This window comes from Euwallacea fornicatus, chromosome 2, assembly GCF_040115645.1.
Source record: "Euwallacea fornicatus isolate EFF26 chromosome 2, ASM4011564v1, whole genome shotgun sequence".
NCBI classification, from domain to species: domain Eukaryota; kingdom Metazoa; phylum Arthropoda; class Insecta; order Coleoptera; family Curculionidae; genus Euwallacea; species Euwallacea fornicatus.
Window position 1 is genome coordinate 5,911,227 of NC_089542.1, and position 27,309 is coordinate 5,938,535.

At 35.7% G+C, this 27,309-nt stretch overlaps 2 protein-coding genes across 5 annotated transcripts in view; one reads left to right on the forward strand and one right to left on the reverse strand.

The window, feature by feature from the left end:
• Positions 1–27,309, forward strand: part of trol (terribly reduced optic lobes) — a 191,744-nt gene that overhangs the window by 100,311 nt on the left and 64,124 nt on the right. Inside the window, exon 2 of one of the 4 annotated variants that reach the window (XM_066294412.1) lies at positions 695–834. The exons of the other annotated variants lie outside the window; for them this stretch is intronic. Within the exon in view, the coding sequence (XP_066150509.1) occupies positions 762–834 (73 nt within the window). The 5' untranslated portion in view covers positions 695–761. The remainder of the gene's footprint in view (positions 1–694; positions 835–27,309) is intronic. 4 annotated transcript variants of the gene reach the window in all.
• On the reverse strand, positions 10,849–11,698 carry LOC136345945 (uncharacterized). Its single transcript, XM_066294683.1, has one exon. The coding sequence runs from the start codon at positions 11,660–11,662 to the stop codon at positions 10,919–10,921; it is 744 nt and encodes a 247-aa protein (XP_066150780.1). The 5' UTR covers positions 11,663–11,698; the 3' UTR covers positions 10,849–10,918.

Sequence of the window (27,309 nt, forward strand, 5' to 3'; positions counted from 1 at the left end):
CGAGAAATTTCCATGATATTGAAAAGTAGGAAGAAGGGCTAATATATCATCAGAAAAATAAATCAATACGATGCAGTTACCCAGTGAAAAGTTCTGGTCATTTTTATACGGAGATGGCTAAGAACTTACCATTTTCACATTGCGAATAGACATGAATATTACGTGAAAATAATCCGCGTACTAATAAATAAATGTGCAATCAGTCTCATTGAAATCCATTGAAGCATTCTCGATATATAGCAAAAAATATGCTTCTTTTTAAAGAACTTTGACCGTCAAATGCATATAAACGAGACCCATTTTTCAAATAACTTTTGAACCAAATCTTAATGTTTTGACCCAAATAATCTCGTGATACCATTTTTAACATGGATTTTGGGGACACCCTGTATGTTCCCGACGAAAAACTTAACTAGTATGAACCACGCTCTACGATAAAATTAGTAAAAATATTATTAATATGTAATCTAACATCTCATAAAAAAAAACGTATTTAAATGTGTCATAAATATGGCGTGAATTTGTTTACATTTTATCTTTAAATTGTAACGAAACAAGGAATATAAAAATATATCGCACCCCAATACAAAAACGAACGTTGCCACCGTAATATAAAACCCCTAGAGTTTGTACACACTCCAAAGAAACCCACTTTTTCTCTCAAACTCAACCCTTCATAGAGGGTACATTTCAGTGTTTTCTCGAAAAATGTCTCTTCTAATCGAGACATAAGCCCTAGCCGAATCATCATTACCATCATCATGAGTTGGAGTCCTACGAAGGCAGCGACCCTCCTCCCCTTCCTCCTGCTGCTGTCAGCCCTCCACGAAGCAGGTAACTAGGTTTTAAGTTAATTTCAAGTTTTCCTTGTTTCGCACACACTCTTATACCTTAATTTAATATCGCGGTCCTGCGAGAGCAGAAGTTGCATCACATAGATAATGATGAAGTCGGATTTGCGTTGCTGGTTACTGTTGTATTGGCATGAAGTTTTATGATTATCAGGAAAGGATTGAGGTTCCTTCAGGGGTCTCTGGGGTGTTGTATCGAAATGTTGTTATTTACGTAAATTCTCTTCTGCTCTGTAATTTCCCTATATTTTTATATACATATAAGTAGCGTGATAGCCCCGCGGATTTTGCATATACATAAGACGGCAAGAGATATGGATATTGTCTTCCATGGGCGGTGCATTGTGTGTTGGCTAAAGCGGAAAACCCGACGTCCTTAAGAAAAATCGAATATGTAAAATATGAGCTATTTGATTGATTATTATATGGGAGAATTAATTGTTTTATATTAAAACGATGCTTGGGGTCGCCTACGATACAGATTCATCTACGTGGATTTTGTTATTTCTATGTGCATGCGTCTTACTTTTAAATGGTATTACTTGAAATATAAACGCTGATCATTTTCGATTGTCTAGGGTGTCTCATAAACATACCAACACATTTTCAAGGAATGTAGAGCTCGTAGAAACAAATATTTAGATCGAATAAAGTTAGATCGGAAATCGCGTCGTTTCCAAGATATAGATTGTTTAATTTCTTTTTTTATGTTTTTCAAACATTCAGGACATAAAATTAGGGTTATGTTCTGACCAGATAAATATGCATGTGGCAGAATATTTCTACCTCCACCTGTGGTGTTGTGCGGCCATCCAACTTTTTTACATGTGTAAATGGTGCAGAATTTAAATGAACCATACTTGGGAAGGAGAGTATTACTTTGCGATGACTCATCTTTCACACATATTTGTCTTCATGCCCTCTATATTTACTAAAAGAGAATTGAATTAAATTCCCCTAAGGAATTAAGAAAAATCGAACTTGGAAACGTATATAGTAGGTGTTTTGGTAGACGCACGAATGATAAACTAATTTTATCTTGAAATCGATTAGCTGAGCAACAAAATATCAAGAAGCTCTTTTTGTCAAGACTCGATAGAATATTAAAAAATATATTCGCATTAAAAAATCAGTAGCGTACCTCTTTTTTTTCATTAAAATCATCCCATGAATTGCCGCACGGACGCATCTGGTGTAGGTGGAAATATTCTACCTACTTCAGAACATGCACATTTATCCAACCATAACGTGTCTCTAAGTTCATGGCCTGATTCAGAACTGTTTTCCAAATATTAAAAAAATTAAATAAAAATTAATGGGAAATAAAGCGATTTCGACCCTAACATTATTCAATCTAAATATTTGTTTTTGTGAGTTCGAAATACCCTGAAAGTTTGTTGATATATTCATAAAACACCCTGTAAATATTTTATTAATTTATAGTGTTTGCCTTGAAAATTCAGCTGAGTTCAAGTTAATTTCCAATAATCAAAGTATCTATCTAAAAGCTTCTAGTACTGGAAGTTGTCTTTCCTGATCTCATTTCCGAAGCTTTGTGGATCAGGGGGTATTTTAGCTTGTAAAAATTGTGACAGTTCAGGTTTCTTCTGTATTAGGAAGACGCAGTGAGTAATGTACAGGTCGATTTACATCAATAAAACATTCACTTTCAGTTTTCGAAGCTTTGATAGTTGGACGTTGGATCAAATTACAAAGCGTACCCTGTCTTAATTTGGAGTTATTCCATAATATTTACCCTTATTGGGATTTATCGTGAATATATTCACACTTCTCAATAAAACAGAAATGGCTAACAATAATATACAGGGAGTTTCATTTTATAAAATGGAGTTTTCGGTCTCTAAGCTTTTCGTAGTTGAATCGGAAACTAGTATACTAGTTGCATAAGACTTAGAATAATTTGGGAGTGTTTATAGTTAGCTGCTTCTAGAGGCACCTGTAAAAAAATCTAATGTGAAGTAATCAAACGTTGGATGATTGGAATTTCCTATTATTTTCAAAAAGATCTTGCTTCAGACCTAACATATTTCGAAATTGCTTATAGTTAGATAGAAGCACATACATATATGTACAGAGTGTTTCAGAACTATGGGCTCATGCTTTTAGGGATTGTTTAGTGCAACAATAGATGGCAGTATAAGAATCCATGTCCGCAAATGTTTCCCTGAGGAGCTACGGCGGTATGATGGAAAAATGTTTTTATAGAGTTTTAGTACTTTTCATTTTAATTTATTGTCACAAAATAGCACAACAGAAATCGTTTAAAATGTTGTCCTTATACTTGAATGCATGATATTTGGATCGTCAGTTCGGACAACATTCGATCGGCAGAAGTGGTCCAATTCCGTGGCCCTCTAGGTCGCCTGATCTAACACCTCTAGATTTTTTTTTCTGTGGGGACATGTAAAATCTCTGGTTTATGAAACGCCAGTGGAAACAGAGCAAGACCTGACTGCATAAATCACTGCAGCATTTGAAGTCGTTTAAAATGATTATCAAATTCCTAGCCAAGCCCGCAGAGACCGTATATGTCGTTTAAACAGTTGCAGTGAAGTTCAAGGACGATATTTTGAACAATTACTGTAGTGTTGTTTGGTACAAATAAGTTAAAGTAAAGCGTACTAAAACTTGATAACAACTATCGAACGAACTATCTTAAAACGTCGTAACAGTGTTCTAAAGCGACATTTGCGGACACGGGCTCTTATGCTCAGATGTCTTTTATTGTTGCACTGAACAATCCCTGGAAATTTAATCCCGTAGTTCCCAAATATCCTATATATTGGAGAAATGATTTTCGCCAAGTACCAAAATTGGCAAATAATATACACAGTGTTTTGTAAAAAAAAATCGAATTTTGAATTTTAAGAGAATACTTTTATTAGTGCTTATATTTTGGAAAAAGGCTTGTAGATAGACATAAAAAGTTCTAATTACCCGACTTCCATTTGTCATTAGAATAGAGACTGCTAGTAATATACCGGGTGTTTCATTAAAAAAATATTGAATGCTCGAAATGGGATCACGATATACTGCAAACGTCCTTGACTGTTTACGTAGTGTATATAAAATTCAAGATTTTTTGCCTGAACTTTCTAATAGCTGCGGCAAACTTAATCAAAGTCAATAATATCATGATTTGACAACCTCGTGGGAGGATGATTATATCATTTATGTAAACAAGCCGATTACATTAAGGTTCACCTGCGGACGGAAGCTTTTTTACACGTTTTTGACAAGCTGGTGGGCGCCATTTTCCGCAGAACTATTATTAAGACTGACAACCGCTAGGTCACATTACTCGACGGCAACTTCCAGCGTCTATGTAAACGCAGCTTTAGCGTAGGAAAGCTCCTTTCGGATGCTTTTATTTGTCGTCGGCAAGTTATCGCTCATCATTATGATAATGAGTGGAGATGATCCTTGTCGTTGTGCGATATTGCCTTGTACACTTTATTCGAGGAGGGGCGCCATTTTTTCAGATGGTGAGTGCTCGTAAAAGCCAACGGAAACGAGGCGGTTGTCTTCGCAGATTCCACGTTTATGGTTAGGTATTATATTTGTATGTCGTTTTTGTATCGTATTTATGTAATGTAGTGACAAAATTGTATATACACACACACACGCACACACACACATACACGTACAAATATATATATATATATATATAGGGTGTTTCTTAATGATCTGCGGATATTTTAAGGTGGGGTTTTACTTTAAAAAAAAAATTATAATTTGTCATATAAATTATGTTCCAAAAATTCTTCGTTACGAAAACGCAACACTAAAAAGCTTTAGAAAAGAAATTGGAATTAACGAATATTTCGGAAACCGCTTGAGATGTTTCAATGAAGTTTGGTATGTAAAGGCAATTTATAAAAGGGAGTTAATTGCAATATAAATATGCATTTAAGTGCAAACTCATTTAAAACTATTTTAATACAACAAATGAAACAATTCAAAATTTAACTCATGAGTTGACGTCGTAATAAAACATAAATTATAACTAACAAAAAACAAAAAAATATATTTTTACAATAAATATTAAAAATTACCCGACAAAAAATAAAACTAAAAGAACAGATTTTAATAACAACAAATTTTCTTTTTTAACTTTTTAATTAGATAACAATCAGTTGCGCATCTTTTTTTTTTATATTGAACTTCTTCAAGTAATATTGTAATAAAAAATAAGAAACAGAGTTAGTTCACTCTTAAGTGAAAACCATGTTTCGAAATATTTCGATCTTCCTTTATAAGAAAATCGTTTTTTCTCAAGATGAAAGGTATTTTTGGAGCAAGTAAATTTTTTTTATTAAGAGTGATTTTTTGTCGAAAAATGCAAAGTTTAGTCCAATAGGTGAGGCGCAAATTAAATTAAAACAATTTAACTACTTCAATTAAACATCCCTAGGGATTAGCACATATTCAAAATTTTATAAACATTTGTTAACGTTCTATTGCGTCAGACTGCTGGACCAGTTATCTCACATCCATAGATATATAAATATACAGGGTATTTGGTAGAGAAACAGAAAATTGTCAACAGGACATAGATTTTTTTTTTTGAATCTGTGTAACCATATTTCTCCTTATACAAAGTCTCATTGTTTTTGAAATAACCATTTAGGGGGGAAAGTCGGAAGGACAAAGTAGAAGGGATAAGTAATTGCATTGGAAGTGGGCTATCTCATTTTGAAAATAAAATTAATTAAGAGTAGTGTTTATTTAAATTTAATCTCGTTCATTTTACTCTGAATAATATTTCCTTTTATTCTTAGTTTTGTGAACTATAATTTTGTCACAATATCATATATCATTTGAAAGAGTACATACTAGAGAAGTTCGTAAGATTATTTTACTTCTTTGAACTAGTGCTACATTGGAGAAAATTTTGTTTCAAATGTAAGAATAAATAGTAGCCAAAGTGTTTTAACACATTAACTTGTCTATATGGTTGCTTATAGTTACAATTGTTATTTAATTTTTGTTGTACTTTGTCAATATACATATGAAGAACATTTAATGAAATATCTCCGAAAGCTACAAGTATTTATTATTAAAAAAATAGGCTTAATTGAATCAATTCAATTATTTCGTATAAAAACCTAAGAAAGCAGATATTTCCAAAAACGATGGGATTTGGCATAGGGATAAATATGGTTATATAGATTCAAAATGACGCCATCTATCTTCCATTGAAAAGATTCTAGTGCGTTACCAAACGCCCTGTTTATACGGGGTGTTCCGTGAAGCATGCGCCAAAAAGGAATGTTATAATCTGGACATTAAAACAATTAGATTTTATCCAACTAGCTTTATGAAAATGTTATTCATTTAGAATATACAGGAGATTAAAGATAATTTATATATTTGAATTAAATGTTATTTTATTAATTTGACATGTAATTTAATTAAAATTGTTCACCGTATTAATAATCATTAAATTGTATTTACTTAATATCGTGCAATTACTTAGACACGTTATGACTTGTTGAAACTTGCCATATTTCGAAAACGGCTTGGATTAGTAAAATAAACGAGGCGTACTTTTTATATTTAAAAATTATAGATCTATTAATAATTCTGCTTAAAATCTCAATTTTTGCAGTTGAAAAAAAGTGGGAGCATGAATGTACACCCTATAGGCTGTAACTAGCGTCTTGGTTTTCGAAATTCAAATCTCATAAAATATTCTTTTTAGCGATTTCAAAAAAACATAAGTACAAAATGTGGACAGGATGTCTGCAAAACTACTCAATTTATTTAATTAAAGAAATTCAAATATAAAAATTAACTTTAGCCCTATGTATATTCTCAACGATTAACATTCTTCTAAGGCAAGGTGGGTTAAATCTAATTGTTTGAATGTCCAGATTTTAAGATTCCTTTTTGGCGCATTCTTCAGGGAACATCTTGTATAAATCTTAAGAATAGTAAAGATGACGGTTTGACAAAAGACGGTTGCAAGGTTGTCAGTTTGGCGTATCGTTGAAGTATAGGAAAATTTCAGGAAATAAAATGTACCCTGTAAGTGCTCTTGGTTGATTGATAAGTAATGAAATTTAATGGAAAATTGTTGAATAAACTTTCAGAGTTTCGCTTAGCTTTAAGGAAAGCGGGTGTAACTGATTCTTACACATAATCTTTTTGTAATTTGCCTATTTTAAGGATGAAAGTCAATACAATACAGTCTAATTCCTTAAATATCAATGGCGAGTTAAATATTAAGTAGAAAGCGGTTGAGTTAAAAATTCATTCTCCGAAAGATAGAAAGACGAGTCGCGTCTCCGACCCTGAATCATTAATTTTGTCACAAAACTGCTTTTCAGGATTTTATTTACAATGCACAGCTTAACCGCTATTATTCAGAGTATGTCGCTTAACAGGTGACAGACTGGCCCCCTTGAGGCTTAAAATGTCAAAAAAGTTAATTAAAGTATTTTTTATTATCGTTATTCTTTGCGAAAAGCAACTTTCTCGTTGATGCGAAACCAATATATTACGTCATAGAGAAGGCGATCTGTCCAGATTTACGAGCCATGGAAAGAATATAAGTCATTAAAACGTCTTTTTGGCCCGCGGGCATTTCGTTGTTCTTCCTGAAAAACCTGGAGCGCATCCTGCCATCGTTTTCCTGTTGCTTGGCGGGGAGCTCGTGGCATTTCCAAGTCGCTTTATTGTCTAGTTCGGTTCTTAAGTGATTTTTCTTTTCAGCTACTTCCAGGGAAATTTCAATAGCAACCCCTTCAGATATTTTTCAGGTTAAGGGGTTCGCTTTTACCAGGAATTTACAGTGGGTGATTTTCATTAACATCAAGTCAAAAATAGTAAAATCGTTAATTGATCTCACGAAATTATCTGTTGTTGAAATTATATTTAGTCCTCCTTTCAGTTAGGCATTGTGCAGTTTAAGCCGTTACAAAGGCAAAGGCTTATCGATCACCTACCCTCTACAATATACCTAATAATTTAGCAGAAATATGATTTTAACGGAAATTAAACTTTTACAAAATATGACAGTTTTATTCCCGTACAATGAGCTCTATTATACAGTTTATTACACGCTCCGAGTAAATGACGCCCCAAAGGTCAAAGAATCCCTTTTGTGAGTCTTCGACGAACGTCGAATGCTTTTGTAGAGCTTTCGATCTATTTCCACGAATTATCATTTTTTAGGCAGCTCATTAACAATTTTTTACTCCTTTAATAATGGGCGATTAATCGTTACCTTCAGTACATTTATATACATACACACACATTCAATTAATCGAAATTATTTAGAGCGAATTGATTGCTCCATAGAAACCTCATAATATGAAGTATAACCTCCTTATTTATCGGGTAGGTTAATAGCAAATATAACGCAAAGTTACTGAATCTAGCCGGAATTTAAAGCAAATTTTGATATGATGATGTAGGGAAGTTAATTATAAAAATTTCGTAACTCAAAAGAAACGACTGACAGGCCAATATCGATATATCAACCTTATTGCATGAACCAATTCCATGGCATAATATGGCCGTCGACCTTTTTAACTGGAATACCATTTAAATAAGCCATTTAAGTTAGTTGGGTCATTTTGGGGCAAAGTTTTACCATTTTGTGTATCATAGAGGATTTCCTGTAATGGATGGGAGAAGTAGTGGGAAAGCTGCAATAAGCAACCCTCGGCCGAGGGTGTATTATAAAGGTAAATTGATTTAATTTCGTCACCTAAACGATGAAAAAGCACATAATGCACTAAGAAAACTATTGATGTTAGTTTATTCTTCATTTATACAGGGTATATACGCCATAATACTATGCAAAATAATAAAAAATGCTAATAGATCCATGGTCATAAACGCAGCATTTTCGACATACAGGATGGTAGAGTTTCGCATTATTGCTCATATTTTGCGATTATTATATACTCAGACAGTTGTCATGATATTTTTATTAGTTTTTTGCTGAATCATCATCTTTTAGTTTGTCAATTTGCGGGTATATTCAGGAGTCGTGCAATGCTCATGACCTTTTTCGAACTTGATGCTTCAATCTTCAATTTCCATCAAGTTGTTTTATTTATTAAATCTTCTTCCGACATTTAGATTATTGATGCGTTTCAATTTCCCAAGCTCTGAAATTTTCTTGATTAATGTTCGACGGAGCTGGGCTTCAAGGTTTCAAGTGAGGGATGAAAGTTGCCGTTGGGGTTTAGGGAAACGACCTCAATGCAAATCTTATAAACTTTCTTGGAAATTCATCCAAGGCCTCCATTGAATAGAACCTCGCTCCGAAGTGTCATTTGAAGATTTCTTGTTAGCACTGTTGCTTGCTCGTTCCTATTTTATTGTTTTTTTCAAATCCCCTTGGTAAATTTTATTTCTTCTTGGTCAATCTCCCTTCGTTTTGAGTTATGTGATTTTCTTATTTAATTAATTTTACAAGCGCTGGATTTCTTGTCATTAATTGTCATACTTCAAGGCTTCCATTCTCGTATCATTATTCCTACAATTCTCGGAAATTAAAGTTTTGAGTAGTCAACATTTAACACATTTCTTTCGCTCTTCTGAGACATCTGAGTTCACTGCAACTGATTCTACAGCAACATGAGAGTACGGGAATGACATTTGTGTTGATGTCGATTGTTGCGAAAATCCGCCAATTTCGTTGGATAAAATTCACTTCATTCATTCATTTTCACTCTCAAAAGTTTCTATAGAAACAGGGGTATCTCAATTCGTCTCGAACTTGTGCAAATTTCTCAAATGCGTAAATTTTTTCCCAATTTTCTTGATATGCCACTATTCTTGGTTTTGAACTCTAAATTGAAGTTTCAATAATCGAGAAGAGTTAGCGGGCAATTTTGCCTAGATAGATGTCTACAGCGGCCTTCCAGGACGTAGAGAATTTCGAGAAATTCCGTTTTTTATCTTTTTGAAATGAATTAAATTAAATATTGGAGGATCATTATTATTATTATTTTCTCACTTTTTTTTACATTTGTTCCTAGATTGGAAAGTTAAATTGAAGTTTCAAGAATTTAATGTTTTGGTCTATTCATAACTTAAGATTTAAGTGAGGTCTTCTTGCGCTTGGTGTCTAAAAAAAACCGGGACATTACCTTGCCACGTAAGCTCTGTGTCCAATGCGGTAACACTCCTTATCCCTATAAAACCCCTAACCATTCTAATCCGCCTCTTTGCTTTACATTCCCACCGTCCATCCAGCCGTCTTTGCCCGAGATACAATCGATTCCCAATGGACGAAAACCAAAGTAATAAAATCCGTGGAGTTCAAAGATTTTGTGGACATGCGGCGGTTTCCGGTAATCGAGTTCCGGTCGCCCTCCGGTCCGGAGTCACCCCCCAAGAGACGACGCCCTGTATACGCTCCGACAGCGTTTAATGATCAATTCGATTTACACGTTTGCAAATTACGTTCCTGTTTATTCTGATTCCCTCCAAGGAGTGAATCAAGACGGTAAGTTAATAACGATGATATATGACTCATCGTTCAATTATTCAGGACCGTATTATATCTGGAGAGGTAAAAAGGGCCAAATAGGAACGTCAAAAGATTAGATTTTACGTGCCCGTTACGGTCCCTAACAATGTTTGCCGCGGATGTGGGAAGCGGTCAATGGTAAATATGTTTCAAATTGAATTTGGAAACGCAATTTCTTTCCTCCGAGATCGAAACTTCCGTGTTTTTGTGTCAGATTATTGTCTCTTATTGAGTTCTACGTGATTGCACAAATATGAAGGTATCTTACATGCTGGAGGACAATTTGAATTAATTTTTTCGGATTAAAAGAACTTTCGAAATGAATTCCATAATTTGGGGGAGGGTGTGTTCCCAATAATGCATCAACTAGACCATTCTAACGGTTTCCCCCTCTCTCCATATGCCATGAAGTAAAGAGGCGTAAAACTTTTTGAGGAGGTTTGAGCGTCCAACTTGGTGTTGAAGCGCCCTGAGAAAATAGTTCATGTCAGTTGATTTGACTTTCCAGTGAATAAAAAAAAATCAATAATTTTCAATTTTGAAGGTATTTTTATCATGGATCGAAGCCTTCATCGGAATAATTGCGAGAGGGTTTGCAAAGGGTGGATTGTTCATTTTTCTGATTGGATACAATTTTCTTCTTTTGTTTGTCCAACGAAGTCCGCCTATGTGCTGAACTCTTCTTTTTTTTCTTCTTTATCTTCTTCTGTTTGCAGTTGGTATACTCCTTTCTGCAATTTTTGCTTTGAACGCCCGATTTAGTCGGTTTGGATGTTTCAGTGTCGGTGTTGCTGCAGCTGTTTGCAGCAGGCACAACTGTCCCAGATAGAAGATTCTTCAGGAATTTCAGAGACTGACACTCGCAGTGATTTTCGTCTGCAGTAGATTCAACTTCAGAACTCCTCACTGGACTTTCGGACTTCGGCTTCTTCAAAGCAATCCCTCCATACGAGCTCCCAGCACTGCCCTTCCTCTTCCGGAATGGGAAAATATCCTCTATTCTCTTTGTCTCCTCTTTCAAACAAATGGCGGACACCAATTGCAATCGGGCAGCGGGGCTGATCAGCGAATATCGGTCATTGATTTTTATGACAAATTTGAGATCTTGGGCCGTTAGCAAGGCACTTTCAATCTGGCTTCGGATGTCTCCTCCCAAATCATAGGTGTGCTCCATAAATTTGACCAAGTCTCCAAATTTGATACTGGTGTTACCTTTGGCATCCTGGAGGGTATTGAGAGCCGACAGCACATTGTGTACAAAGCTCTTTCTTATGCAGCAACGTGCTTGGGGAATCATCTTACATACTTCAAAAAATTTGTCTCGATTGGCATATTATTGTCACAATGAACGTTTTTGGTTGGGGGGTTAGGGGGCAATATGTTAAAGTACTGACAGTTTTATCTAGAAGTCAAACTCCACGAAAACCAAGGAAATAAACAATGATGTGCCCTTATTTCTTCATTTATATCTTTTTGGTAAAGTTGTCTAGATTTAGATTTCTTGAGATTCAATTCAATAAAATCTACCAAAATATATTTTAGTTCCTGAGATTTGATAGCAGCTTAGTGACTCTTTTCCACATTCAGAAAGTACCTTTAGAATAAACATACCTCAAACTGCATTCTCAAAGCTCTAGATGACTCCAGACCTGACACAAAGCTCAATTGACGAATCCTGGTCCTATATGGAACCCACATCAGCTGACTATACAAGAAAATTTACACCTCAAATATTTCTTAGCTTTGCTTAAAATGTTTAATGTTGTCAGATACATATTTTTGATAAAAATTTTAAACTAATCGTTTCTAAATATGACCTCTATAAACCTGCACACACCGGTTTGTCATATCTCTTTTAATATCTGAAATACGAATTGTAATGGTTTTCAAAGCACTGCTAAACTATTCAAACTCAGTGGCGGGCACATACTTTTTTTTGACCGAGGTTTATTTACTCTTGTATTTACTACTGGTACGTATACTCGAAATAGTAAAACAAACGCTGTAAATAGATTTTTGAAGCTAGCCTAAACAAAAGAGCACTTAAAATTTTTCACCGCGGTATATACCTTAATTTAACACTCAACAGTGGCGTGCGAAAGCTTTAGAGTTGAAAGTCTTGACAACTTTACCAAGAGGATAAAATGCATGAAGAAGTTGAAGTAAGGAGTATTAGTCAGTTTTACGGTTTCCATAGAAATTATCTTCCAGGTAAATTTTCCAGGCAATAAAACGACGAAATAGGGCAGAGAATTGGTCAATTTCTCAATTTCCATGGAAATGATCTTGCTGGCAAAGTTACCAGGATTTAGGCCCGGTTTTTCAAACTTCTAGTAACTTTCCAGCAAGATTATTTTCATGGAACTGGAGAAATTGGCCAATTCTCTGCTGTGATTTCATCGTTTTTAAGGAAATTGTTTTCTATCAAAGATAGCAGGAGTTTGAAAACCCCGACTACAATAGTTTGTGTTACATTCAATATTTATTCTATTAACTGACTGGAACTAATCAGACCTTAGGGAAGACTAACCGAAACCTTTAGGAGATATTAAAGGATGGTATTTAATGTCGCCATACTTAATTTGGTTATGGAAAAATCAGGTGTGTCGGCATCAATCAAAAAGGAAAGTGATGGATATGATTTTAGGGCAATTAACCTAGATAATGGTTCATTCTCCGGAAGATAATTCCTTTCTAAATCTAGGAAATACAGGTCAATGATCCCTTGTCATATCGTTTTTATGCAAAGTATTTTCCAAGTAAAGTTACCTAGGCTTGATATTTCAGCATTATTGAAGAATACAAAGTTGTTCACAAATTGAAATGAGAGTCTTGCAAATGGTACGTTGCTTCATTTCAAAGAAACTACGCTTCTGCTAAACTTATTCAGCACTGCAATAGTCTGATCGTAATTTCCAATAGAACAAACTATTGGCAATTTTATCTAGAAAATAATTTCTATGGAAACCAAGAAACCGAAAGTATAACTCTGGAAATTATGCTCTTGGTAGTGAAGTTGTCCAGAGTTTGACTTTTCGATATTAAATGGGATCTAAGTAAACTATTGGTGAGAAGCAAAAAGTGCAAATTTTGGAGTGAATCTAAACGGCAGACGATCAAAGCAAAATAGACCAACGATGATTTACATCCGGCAACTCGGATGCTTATTACTTTCAATTAGTGTTATGAACGACTGTGGATTGCACGCAATTAAAATGCTGTGTTGAAGCTTTTTGTTGATTAAAACTTTAAATCTTTTCGCATTCGTTCTTTGGTACAGAACCGAACTCTCAATCGCCTTATGAGCGACCGAGGCGAAGCCGAAATACCCGCCCCCCCCTAAATCCTGCTCTGCCACCACATTCCAGTCAATTAATGCTAAAACCTTAAAAACTAACCGCCATAATTTGGGTGTTAATTAAAAACGGATTTGAGATTTCTGTTCTATATAGCTTTGAAACTATTGCAGTCACGAACGAAGTTTAGCATGAGCGATTCAATTGGTAAGGAGAATTGCGAGACTATTTGTCAGCATTTGGTAATGGTGGTTTTTTACTTCATTAGGGTCGAAGTACGAATGTGCTGTTAACTTTAACTATAAGCTATGTGACAGGAATCTGACCATTACTAACGCTTTTTTTCTACTTTGAAAGTCGGTTTACACTGAGGGTTAGCTGCGCATTAATAATTGTGTATTAAAACATTAAATAATCGAAATACTTTTAGTAAATTGGCAAGGGCAAAGTTTCTATGGAAGCTAAGGAGCTAATATTTGAAAATATCTTTTCTTTAGACCAGCTTATAAAAAAGTGCTGAACGTGCAATCTAAGATGAAATATTAGTATTGATACTTTGTTACGTACACCTTTTCTGTTAGCACAAGCGGAAAAGCTGAGCAGAAAAGCAATAAATCCCGCAATTTTCCAAATCAATTCTTGATGCAGCCATTGCCTAAAAGTCAACATTAATTACTAATAGGTCCATTAAAGGTTAAATTAAAATGGAAAATATATTGGCAAAAGTTTGCTAATTTGAGTTTAAAGGAAGCCAAAACACTTTCAAGTGTATTTTTGGTCTGACATTAATTATTGACTGTATAGTTTAGTCAAAATGCATTTTGAAATTATCTGAATATACCTGTGGAATGATTCCATTTAACCTTTGAGACAAGACTCTTGTACAGGGTGTCCCATGTTCGATTCTCAACATGGGGATTTCGGAAACCGCAGGACACAGGGAGTCCGTTAATTGAGGCAGAGTTGTGTCTTTATAAGAGCAGTACTTTGTCTTTTGATTTTTGAAAAATTTCGATTACTTTCAAAGATATCCGGAAAAGATCGATAATCACTATTTTATTTTTATTTGTTTTCTGTTCTAAATGACATAGGGGCTCGAAAATGGAGCACGCTTTCTTAAGTCACTTTTTCTCACGGTACAATATGAAAATAGTTTTCAAAGTTATATTTTGGATTTTTCAATACCATCATCAACTTTTTTTTTCAAATAGGAATATGACTGTTTTCCTACGAATTCGACCTACCATTGATAATTGAAAAACACTCATGTGTCAGACTTGTCGATTTGCGAAATCGAGATAAAAAAACATTCATTGTCAGGAATTTTGGAATTTATTTTAAACATTCCGGTTGTTCATATATTCAAAGAGCATTTTCAAAATAATTTTATAAAAGCATATATTTCCGATTCAATTCTAAAGGAACTGATATTGTAATTTTCAAGAAAAAACCTTTATCGAATTTCTGAAATTAAGACAAATAAATTTAAAAAAAGAAAACAAATATCAATAACAGAAGTTTTCTAATGCTCACATCATGTGATCAATATCTGACATTTATTGAGCTAGTCATTTTGACATAGGAGTTTTCAATTTCTACCATGGAAGTGGAGTAAGGAGGGTGCACTAATGCAGAATGTGAAAATGTTGAGGTATCGTTTCTCCTGACAATGAACATTTTTGATCGGAGGTCGCGAATCGGCCTGTGAGCTGGTGGTTTTTCAATAATCAACGACTAGCCGAATTCGTAAAAACACGATCAGGTCGCTATTTGAAAAAAAATTGACGATGGTATTGAAAATCCAAAAAATCGTGTCTTCGACAAACTATTTTCATGTTGTAGCGCGGAAAAAGTGCTTCAAGAAAGGATTTTTTATTTTCATATTTTTATTTTATTTAAGACAGAAACATAAATTATTGTTTTTTTTTCCGGAAATCTCCGGAAGTAATCGGAATTTTTTTTAAATTGAAAAGGCAAAATACTTCTCTCATACAGAAGCAACTTTGCCTTGATTCAACTGACTCTGTATCCCCTGCGCTTTCCGACATCCCTGCGTCCAGAGCCGAATATGGGACACCCTGTAGAGCTGTGTCCGGACAGAGAAAGAGAAAGATGGATGTTTCAGTTAATCGTAAGTGTTCTCTGAATGCGTTCAACGAATATGCTATGTATCACCTGAAGGGACTAACTTACAGATTAGTTCCGACTGACGTGCACCTACGTCCAATTCATTCCTGTCCAAAGCGTTCATATTCGGGAAAAAAATTCTTTGGGCCGCTCGAAACAATTTTCCGAGGAAAATAAATCGAAATGGCGTCCATTAAAAAAAAAAAATACCAGAGATAGCATTTAATATCGAAACATGTCCGGCAAAATGGCAGAACACACGTCTGAAAAATGTACCGATCATTTGTTGAAACTGAACGCTGGAGCCGAGAGACGGGTCGCGAAAGACAAATTGCGGTCCCCCAATTTATAACCCGAACATGTCAACTTTGTTATCGCGATCAGAAGTAAATTAAAGCGCTTAATTTGTCAGCCTAAGGGCTATTCCCAAATTATACCATTCCCACCAATTAAATGATACATTATATCTACGCGAGTCGGTGCTAAAGGGGTGAACTTCCCTAATAATAATTGCCAGTGGCGTATGATTTAAAAACAGGGGCGGACCCCTGGCATTTCGCCGCCATTAAAATTCTGAACAATAAGGGCAATATGTTGCTCTCGGTGCGCATCTGGAAGCAATCATTATGGCGATTTGGGTCTTGTTTAAAACCATGTATGAAGCTTTCTACGTGGAGCTGATATGTCGACGTTATTACACTAGCTTTCAATGGAATTGGGGCTCTAAACCCCAAATGAGACCACCACAGATATTTCTTTTTGAGCTCTAGCTTTAAATGACAAGCGGTATTGTAACGTAAATATATAGCTTCAGTTTACTATTTTCGCTAATAAGCCTTTGAGCATGCAACTGAAGCGGTGTGTACACAAACATGATGGAAAGACAATATTTGAATTACACGTTAAATTAATTGAATTTTGAATCACTATTTCAAATATTACGTAGGTAATGATATGCTGTTTACCTCGTCATATCACCAAGGTTGAGTGTAAAAAAACGTATGTAAAACCAAAGTGTTTGGTGAGGAATCTAAATTCAACACTTTCCTAAAGCTTGATTCTGTGAAGAATCATACTCATACAAAATGGCATGAAATGCAACGCAACGTGACGCAGCCAAGGACGTTCAATCCTAGTATGGGCAAAGTTATACTTGTTGCGACCATGCCTGAAGGCCCATAGCCAACGCCTGAACTACCTCGCGAGGTGTACAGATCCCTTATCCCCATCTATAGTGAGAACTAAACAATAATATCCCCCTCCATAGTGGTCCTTCGGATGCCATGGACATCTTGACGGATGTCGATTTTTATATTTTAAATTTGGGTCAATGTTAGTATTACCCCGAATGTCACTTTTACAAATTGAATTCGTTATTGTACCCTGAGCGCTTCGGGTGTAAATCTATCTCACTCCAAACGGTTAGAAATAATAGCGAAAAGTGAATCAAAAGTTTGCTCCGAGCTGTCCTTCTTACTCGTGTCTGTTCAGAACGTCATTGTGAGTTGTGGGTTTTTCCACACTACCGAGAGCGCCACCATTCGAAAAGTCGCAGTCACGTTTCGACCCTGTCAAAATTATTGAGGCTTTTGACAGGTCGCACGAAAGATGCTAAAACTCCAACGCTTGAGGATCGAAGATGGTCCCCTGTGCAGAATAGATATTAGACGGATAACAAACAGAGCAATTGGAAATCACCTTCGTTGCTATGGCACCATAAATAGCTGCGAAGAGAGGGACCATTAAAACTAATATCTTAAATTAGTGCTAATATATATGTTATTATATTAATTATGTCTTAAAATTAGCTCGTGAACTTGGCTAGGAGTTTTCGTGTATACCTGTAGTATCAAAACGCCTTAATCCAACCTTCTCCTGCCATCGGTCTGTTTACCAGCAGTCACTACTATCAAGAAACCAAATAACTACAATGTGAGAAATTTGAATAAAAAACAATCTGCCCATAGGCATGTGCCGAATGTTGGTGCCTCAATATATGACACAGTGAGGTTGAAAAGTCACCCCATACCTATTAGCATTCGAAACTTGCTAGATTTGTGGCGGTGCCAGCTGAGCGTCAAGCTGTCAACTGTTAGACTATGACAGTTTGACGTGCACCAGAGCAACCTGTCCATTCCCGAGTCGATTCAAACAGCCGGCGGGAAAACGATCTTCAGAACTTCCGGCGGGACGTTCCAGAAGATTCGGCCGGGAGGGGTATAAAAGGCAGGGTTGCGCAACAACGCACCCTCTTACATCTGCGACACTTCTTCGTCTCGACTCGGGGAACATAGGAATTGTATACAGCATAGATATAAGTTTATTGTGTAGTGCGTAATATATACTGGCGAGCATAAAATTCGGGTCACTTTAGTATTTTCGAAATTTTTGCCTTTCTAATTTCCAAAAAAATAAAAAAGGATAGCCTTTATCGATTCTGAGGTTCTTTAACCTTGTTAAGGGTAAATGGTAAAAAAAACACGATCCTGTACCCAAATAACCGATGTATTGTACAGGTGTCCATTACCCAAGCACTGTAACATTTTTGAACACAATTTTGTGCTACCGAAAAAAAACTCATAATGACATTAATATCGCGTATTTCCCCCTCTAGCGTTTATGACAGCCTGCAAGCGTCGGGGCATGCTTTCAATGAGGATGCGAATAACATCCTGGGGTAGGTTTTCCCATATTTCCTGAAGAAATTCTCACAATTCCCTAGCCGTTCTTGGAGCGGGTACACGACTGCGAAGACGTCTTCCCATCTCGTCCCAAACATGTTCTATGGGATTTAGGTCGGGACTTCGCGCAGGCCAGTCAAATCTCCGTATTTGAACCTCATCCATGTAAGCGGTCACGATTCTTGCAACGTGAGGCCCAGCATTGTCTTGCATAAAAATCGAGTTATCCCCCAGAAACCCCATGAACGGCATGACATGATCTTGCACGACCTCCAGCAAGTACCTCTGCGTAGTTAGGGATCCATTCTTACTTCTTGAAGATGACTTCGCAGTGAAAATGCGGTCTCGGTGCGATTCCGCAAAACTGCAGATACCAAAAATCGGTCATCCCTAGCTGTGGTTGCTCTTCTGCGGCCTGATCCTTGTCTCCTTGTGAGTAATCCCGTTTCTGCGTAACGTTGAGAGATGCGTTGAATACTGGAAAGGCTAACTCCGACATTTCTGGCAGTTTCACGTTGCCCTCTGCCATCTTCTAAAGCGGCTACAATTCTTGCTGCAATCACACTATTAATTGGCATTTTTTGCCTTTCTACTGTTAGCGCAACTTGAAGTTAAAGAGAACACCTTTAACCAATTCGCCTAAAGTGAACAACAATTGAATGGAACTGATAAAGAGGATGCATAGACATTGAAGGTATTTTATCGATCTTTTTTTTTTCATGGTAGAACCATGCAGAACCGTGAACATTTTCCCAATGATCCGAAATTTCATGAAGCAATGCCGGTATGCCAGCGAAAAATATCACTTCTCTTTCAATACATTTATATTTGAAAATTTCGAAGTGACCCGAATTTTATGCCCGCCAGTGTACATTCATAAAACCGATAACCCTCTACACTCTGTAAACAACCTCAAGTCGGGTAGTGAAAGCCCCACACACATCAGAACCCGACAGATTTCTAACCTTTTTCATCTGTCAACTTCAGCTGGTCTCACCATTCATTCTTTATGCAAGGGCAAGATAATTTTTGATTTTCACGACGTCATCGATGTAATAAACGATTCTTCTTTAATTGTTATGGTGACGTCGTTAATTGGTGAAAAAGTAGGCCGAAATTGCGAAAAAACGTAACCAAAGCCCATCAACGTGCACTTCTTCGAGATCGTTGTACAGATCACGCCTCTCGAAGCCGTGAGGCCACACATAGAGAAATTGTTAATTTTTATACCTTTCTCCCATTAAATTAATAGCACTTCTGTAAATAGGAAGGCTCGCCCATAAATCATTGAAAAAATATTAAAGATATATGGCAAACGTCAAACAAATCATTATATACATTGTAAACCCTGTTACATGAGCCATCAGCTGCAGAAAGTTGGTGCATAAATTACTCATTTCGTCGCGAAATTATGCAATTTATCCGCACTATGTGCCATTGTTCAAATATTTTAATAAGCTTGCAATTGATGTTAATTGTTTCTGCACAAAGTCAACATATGCGTTTATCTGATCACGCCCCAGTTTAAAAGATGAATTCAGAGTCTCGCACGACTTGGCCTATTTATTCTAAAGTACAATCTAATTACCGAAGTTAGTAATTAGGCACTTTGATTGAACAATGAGAGAGTAACATACGTGTTGTATAGGGATGATGTCAGACACGTTAAAATAATTGGGAGATGAGGTAATTTAATGCCCTTTTAAAACGAACTGAGTTAGTGCGGTGATGTCACTTCGGGCTAACATAAACGACATATTATACAACAGGTAATTTTTATTTAATATAGAGGATGCAGCCGGTGCTTATTACGGCACGCTCGAGAATCTAATTAGGTTAATCTTTATGGAACGCGCGCTCGTATTTCCCGAAATAATATTCGACTTCCTCATATTTCTTTCATTGCCGATACATCGTTACGTAATGGACGTATGGAAATTTTAGTATCTCGCGCTCCTGGGATTGGAAAAATTTCGGCAGCAGAGACACGTTTAAATGGGGGCGCGGGTGTTCCTTACTCCCCGCGGCGGGGCCGCTTTAGCATAACAATAATCCGCCTACAAAAACTGTTAAAAGCTATTTAAAAATCTGTATGCAAACGACGAGACCCAGTATCAAAAGGAAATTTCCCTTTAAAATTCCTCTAAATCCATTAGGATACAAACGAAAATAAATATTAGATGTGGCTTATTAAGCTATTCTTTCGTGTCGCCATCAGATAGGCTCTGTTTCATCCCTTGCAACTCTCTCGTATTAAAATTTTCAAGTAGCCCGAACATAGCTATGAGGTGACTAATCAGTCATAAATCACATCGCTTTTTCCTGCGGGTGTATGTGGTATGACATTTATGACATCATCTGGGCTCGGAAAATCGCAAGTAGATAGGAAGATGTCAAGGGCAAGATTTGGCCATGCATTCTCCAATATAAACTAGACAACATTTGAACGTTACAAATGAAATTTGCAGCGAAGCTTTAAACTAGATTTCTCAGCTGCAAAGTCTGTGTATGTATTTCTGTATGCGAATTTAGTTTTTTTAATTCTAAACAGAGGATCTTTGTGCGAGGCCCTGCTCTCCGCGGTGGAAAAATGAAAACATCTTAGAGATATAGGACGCCAAGTTTCTAGATGTCGAAAAAGAGTCTTATCAGCTTTAAATATCGCGTTTGAAGAGTTGAGCTATTTACGGAAATAGAATCGAAAAAGACAAATTATCGCCAAAAAAATTATGAGATCTACAGTTAGTGAAACTGGTACACTAAACTAATTTGGTGTAAGTAACAAAATGAGCAAAAACCGACAACGAACGATTGGTCAAAACGAAATTGTGTATTGGATACAATGAAAAATTTAAAAAATATTCAAAAGTTCCACACACACACCTAATATAAAATGAAAATCAATTTTCTACCTCAAAATGAAACTCGTACATAATTCAGATTGTAACTCTAAACCATGTTCAATTTTAATTTAATACTTAGCTGAAAGTTCTTTGTTTTTAATTACTACTTTGAGACAGTCGAGTATAGATTTTACCAATTTCTCACAATATTCTGTTGGTATCTTTGCCCATCCTTTCCTTAAAACTGTTTTTAGTTGTTCTCTAGAAGGAATTTTATGTTTTCGTGTTGCAATTTTTAAGTGGCTCCATAAATTTTCGATTACGCTTAGATCTGGGCTCTGGGGAAGTGTTTCTATTACCTTAGAACAATTATAAAGTAGCCATTGCCTAACTTTTAGCGCTTTGGGTCATTGTCCTAATAATACTTAAATAATCTTTCAATTCCCAATTTCTGCGCACTTTGCTTTAAATTTAGTTTTAAAATATCAAATACATATGTTGGTTCATGGTCCTTTCGATTAAATGAAGATTCCCAGGACCTTTTCTCGACATGCACCCCCAAACCGCAACGGAACCTCCTCCGTGCTTCACTGTTGGCCGTCATTTTTTTTGTTTTTTTGATGCCTCATTGGGTTTTCTCCAAACTAGTTGTTGTCCATCTGAGCCGAAAACGTTGAATTTGCTCTTATCTGCAAAAATTACGTCTTTCTCGAAGTTAAAATTCTTTTCTTGGTATTCTTCCATAAATCTTAAGTGTTTCATTTCATCAGTCGTACTGATCCATGGTTTCCTTCAGACCACTCAACTATTTAGATCACTCTATGTAGTAAGTTTCAAATGGTTTGTGAATTAACGACCTTATTTAGATATTTTCTACAATTTTTGCCAATTTAGGAGCAGAAATTTTGGGATTTTCTCCAACCTTTCTTAAAATCCACCTTTCATCATAATCGTTAAGAATTTTTCTAGGGCTGTTTCGCACTTTGTTTTTAATTCTTTTTTCATTAATCTAATGATTCATAATACTTTCTATGATTGTATAACTACTAATGACCATTTTACCTATTTGACGGTAAGTGTTTCCGTATTTATAAAGGTGGATGTTGAGGTATCTTTGGGTGACGGTGGTTTGGCTCCTTGGTCGACCCGTTGCAAACAATAATTAAATTTAGATGAACGAGGATAATATTATAGCATATAGAAAACATAAAAATTTAACAACAAACTCTTTTAAATTTGCATTTACTACTAAATATCTTGGATCTACGAATTTCATGTTGATATTAAGAATTGATTTTTTCAAAATATTTAACAAAAAATACAACATTTTTGGAATTCCTGTTTACTTACCAGGTCCAATTATTTAACATAAAGAAAAATTTATGAAAATTATTTATGTGTACCAGTTCCACTTCGACTGACTGTAAACACGAGGATAGTCCTAGAATTATCCGAACTGACATATAGATGTCCATTTTTTTGTTCAAAATTTGCTTATATTACAGAGGCCTAACCTTAAAAAACTCATCCCTAATTTTTGAGGGTGCTGTGATGGTTTCTGTTTGTTTTGGAACCGTTTGTGAATATGAAAAAAGTCGGTCATCGATAGGTAATTCAAAATTTTCATTTCAAAGGTCTTAGTCCATCCAACATCAAAGTGGATTTAGATTCTACTCTGAGGGAGTCTAGTCCTTCGTTAACAACTGTATAATACTGGGTGACAGAGTTTAAATGCGGCGGAAGTGCTTCTAAGGCGACCGCCCCCCAATCACACTCCAGATCTGACCACTTCAGAAACTGTGGTAAAAATCCACAAAGCAGTTCAAAAGTTAGTGTATATGGGATTTTGACTGAGAAATTGGATACGAGACAGGTGTGCGCAATATGGATGCCGTGATTACTTACAATTGAACAAAATAAAGCACCGTGAGGATGTTTTAAGGGATGATTTGGTAAAGTTTTGCAGCAATAAAGCCGAGTTTTTGTGTTGATTCATAACCGTGGGTGAAACGAGAGTCCATCGTTTAACACCTAAGGCGAAAAAGCAGTTCAAACAATGGACTGAAAGGGGAGAATCGGCTTCAAAAAAGACAAAAACCGCCTCATTTGCAGAGAAGGTAATGGCGTTAGTTTTCTAGGACGCACGTGGGATCATTTTTATTGACTATCTCTCTAAATGAAAAATAACAAACAGATAATATACAAAATTATTGCAGTGCTGGAGAGAAGAAATTAGGAAAAAACTATCGCATTTGGAGAAAAGGAGAGTTTTGTTTTATCAAGACAATGCACCATTCCACATTTCCGTCATAGCGATGGCCAAAATCAATCAACTTCGTTTCGAACTTGTTCCTCACCCACCCTATTTGCCAGATTTAGCCCCCTCAGATTATTTTCTATTTTCAATCTTGAAAAAATGGCTCGGAGGAAAGAGATTTGCCAACAATGAAGAGGTGGAGTTCAAGATCGATATTTATTTTGAAATATTCGAAGCTTCTTACTATAAATAGGATATGGAAACCATAGAATATCACTGGGAAAAGTGTGTCAATCTCAAAGAAGACCATGTTGAGAAATTGTGAAATATTTTTCTTTTTTTTTTCTTTGTCTTAGGTCGGGTACTTTTAAGACTGTCCTCGTATTTTAGCAGGTCACCTGCGCCAAGGAGATGAACCTGAATTGAAAACAACATTTAGCGAGTCCCAGAATTTTCTTGCAACATATTTCCTTCAATTTTTAGGAAGTTTATGTGGGACTTTTGCTCCTCTATATATTTAAAACGTACAACGTAATAATTGTATTTAATCTGCGAATATTTTAATTAATTCGTTCTTAGCATTTTTCTAATATTGAAAAAGCTAATTTTTTGGTTTTGGCAATGAAAACATATGAACTAGTGACACTTGCAGGAAAAAACTTTTTTTTGTCATTGTCGAAAAACACATAAATTTTTTTGAGTCTGCTGAAAAATGAATAAGAGAATAGTAAACCGGAACGTGAAATGAGTTAAAAACTGAGTGTTTTTGAACTTATTAAATGCGTTTTTGGATGATAAACTGTTAGTATTTGAGTATCATTAAATTATGTGTTTACCACTAAGTGAGGATAATTCAATTTACGGGTAAAGTATTTTTACGGATAATATAAAATATCTGGCGGGTACCAGCATTTTCGCGCTTCAAGTTCCTGATATATGGGGTCACTTCCCCACCAATATTCGCGGTTTTGAAATGGTTAAATTTAACTTTACAATCTTTAAATTGTTGCTTGGTTTAGTTGGTCACTTTACTGAAATTATTTCATGTACCATTACATTCGAAATCTGGGCATTATGGGGCTATTACGCTGTTATTGCCAGTAGACATGCATACGCAATAATTTGTGACGAATGGATGATGGTATGTCGATGGTTAATCCAAGACAATATCCCGCATTAGAGCTTTTTCCCTGGGGGACATTTTCTACAGCTGTTGACCATTTACCGTCTCTCTATTAATAAGTTGCCTGGTGGTTCAATGAAAAACATATTTGCACTATTGAGTCACTGTTCGATAATCGGTATTTATACTCCATATTATGCAAGTGGAGAGATGTTTTCATGAATTCAGTATATACATTCCGCATAGTTGTGGTCTCCATATCAGGAGCTTTCTTGTCCGCGTCAGATGTCGTTTGCATTTTTTATATGAAATTTATAAAGATAATTAAAACCAGGAAAAATGATGGCAAAGACATAGAGTGACAAGGGAAGGGGAAGTGATTGAGGAAATCGTGGTTGAAGCATGCAACTGAATAAGAAATATTTGAAGAGTTTTGCACATTCGGCGTAATTAGACCAAGGAATGGACCATGGAAGATCCATATGACTGGATTTCAGACCAAAAATTAGCCCTGAAAAAAATTCAAAACGTTTCGTTTGATTGGGTGGCAGAACTGGGCTGCAAAGTCGAACGAACAATAATTATGCCAGGTGGGCGAAGGTATTTATTATCTAAGAACACTTAATTCATATAGTTTTGCATTTTCAACTGACTATTCGAGAAAGGATTACGGTATGCTTTGCTTTTATTCCTCTGGCGATGAAAAATTTTATGCCATTTTTACTGATGAAACGACTTAATTGCGGATATTCTGCATTTAGTTGTGCCTCTAAATCGCAGATGTGTTTTCACAGGGAGAAGTTTGCTTTCCACCTACAGTCATCAATCATGCAGGCGCCACGTTTTTCTTTCCGGTCAAAGACAATTTTTCCATGATTTTGAACGTTATCCTTTTTAGTGTATATTACATGGTTTCTATACCATATCCTGCGAAGTAATGATGTATATTTTGATCAAGAATTTACAATTTTCATCCGAACAGGTCGGCGTTGGATTTTAATTGGTGGCTGTATCAAATACAACATGGTTTCAAAAAAAGGGCCGCTCTTTCTCCGAAAAACGGGTTTAATTAAAGAGGGCCTTAGCGTGCTCCCGGTCTTTTAATATACGTATAATTATTTCAATTAAGGGCCGTTTTGCGTTACGTCATTACTCTGTGAGCCATTAGTCTTTCGATAACATCTCTTGCAAATACGATCTGCGTTCTCTTTCCCACATTTTCAGTTATAATTATTAATTTTTTTGGTACCAATTAAGGGCTAATGCGAATTGGTTTCCCTCTCGCTGTAGGCCCAGGTATTGGATCCCTTTTTTCATGTTTATTAAATGGGAACGTTTATTGTTAAATTTCCAATTTTCCTGAAATTAATAACAATAAAATTATTTCCGCGAAGAATAATATTAATCCGCCCGATTGCGGCTATTTGATTTTCGCATAAATATTAATTCCATTCCGGTGCAGTATTGTGCATTATAATAATGTTATTAATTTTAGAGTTTATCGAATCGAAAATGGCTTCCTTTGTGTAAATGACAACTGCGTGTTGTCAGGTGGAACTCTGCATTAGCGCCAAATTCGCTTACCTTGTGCAATTAATTACTAAACTGCATTTGAAGATACTAATTGATTCCCCTTTAGTACAAAAACAATCTCTTTGATGTCCCCCATTCCTTGTATTTGCTTATTTAACTCGCAGTTTGTTTACACCCCGATGCGATTTGTCCATCCTAAAGGCCATATTACGTCAACACTTCACGCCATATTTATCCCTGCATAATGTGAGAAAATTGGTTTATTATGGTTAATTACTCAGCTGGCTTTTATGCACCGAGGTGATTGATATGCGACCCATCAGGATCTATACTTTGTTGTTATTGCAATCGTAATAATCATAACCACATATAATTAACGCTAATCTATCTATATCGTCAGTCATAGTCAAGGCTACAGCTTTTTTAGAAGTTTGAAGTAGTTGTTTGATGGCATTTTTAACTAATTACAGTGAACATTAAATATACCGTTTTTTTAAATCCTTGATCATTTTCAACGTGATCAAAAAAAAAATAAAGTTAACGACTTAAGTACTTTTTAGAGACCGATGAGTCATCAGTATGACTGCATCATAGAGCAGACCTCGTCATTTAGTTATGGAAGAATGATTGAGGTACTATGGATAATTTACTTGTCATTGATAAACCTGTGAGACGATAAATTCACTAGATTACTGGACTGGAAGAATTACATGAACTAATCGCGCAAATCACCCAATGTCGGGAAAAAACAACTTTAAGATTAATTCGGTCAGTTCCAGATCTGTAAGCTTTTGCTAAAATTGTATAGAAAAAGGTCTTTCATGAAACTCTGAAGTTTGGATACGTTCATCCAGGCTATTTGTCTATTTACTGGTCGCTAAAAAAATTTCTCAAAATAGAAAAATATCCATTTTTTGTTAAATATCTCTAAAACTGCAAGAGGTAGATATTTGGTAAGTACTGGAAAAATGTTCCTAAATATTGAAAGACTTCAAATGACTTAAAATATACGAGGCGTTACAAACCCGATAAATATCTAAAAAGGGCATAAGAGAAATATGTACATAGAGCATTTATTAGTGAA

Coding starts and splice junctions, on each gene's coding strand:
- LOC136345945 (XM_066294683.1), bottom strand. CDS start 11,662: ATGATTCCCCAAGCACGTTGCTGCATAAGAAAGAGCTTTGTACACAAT.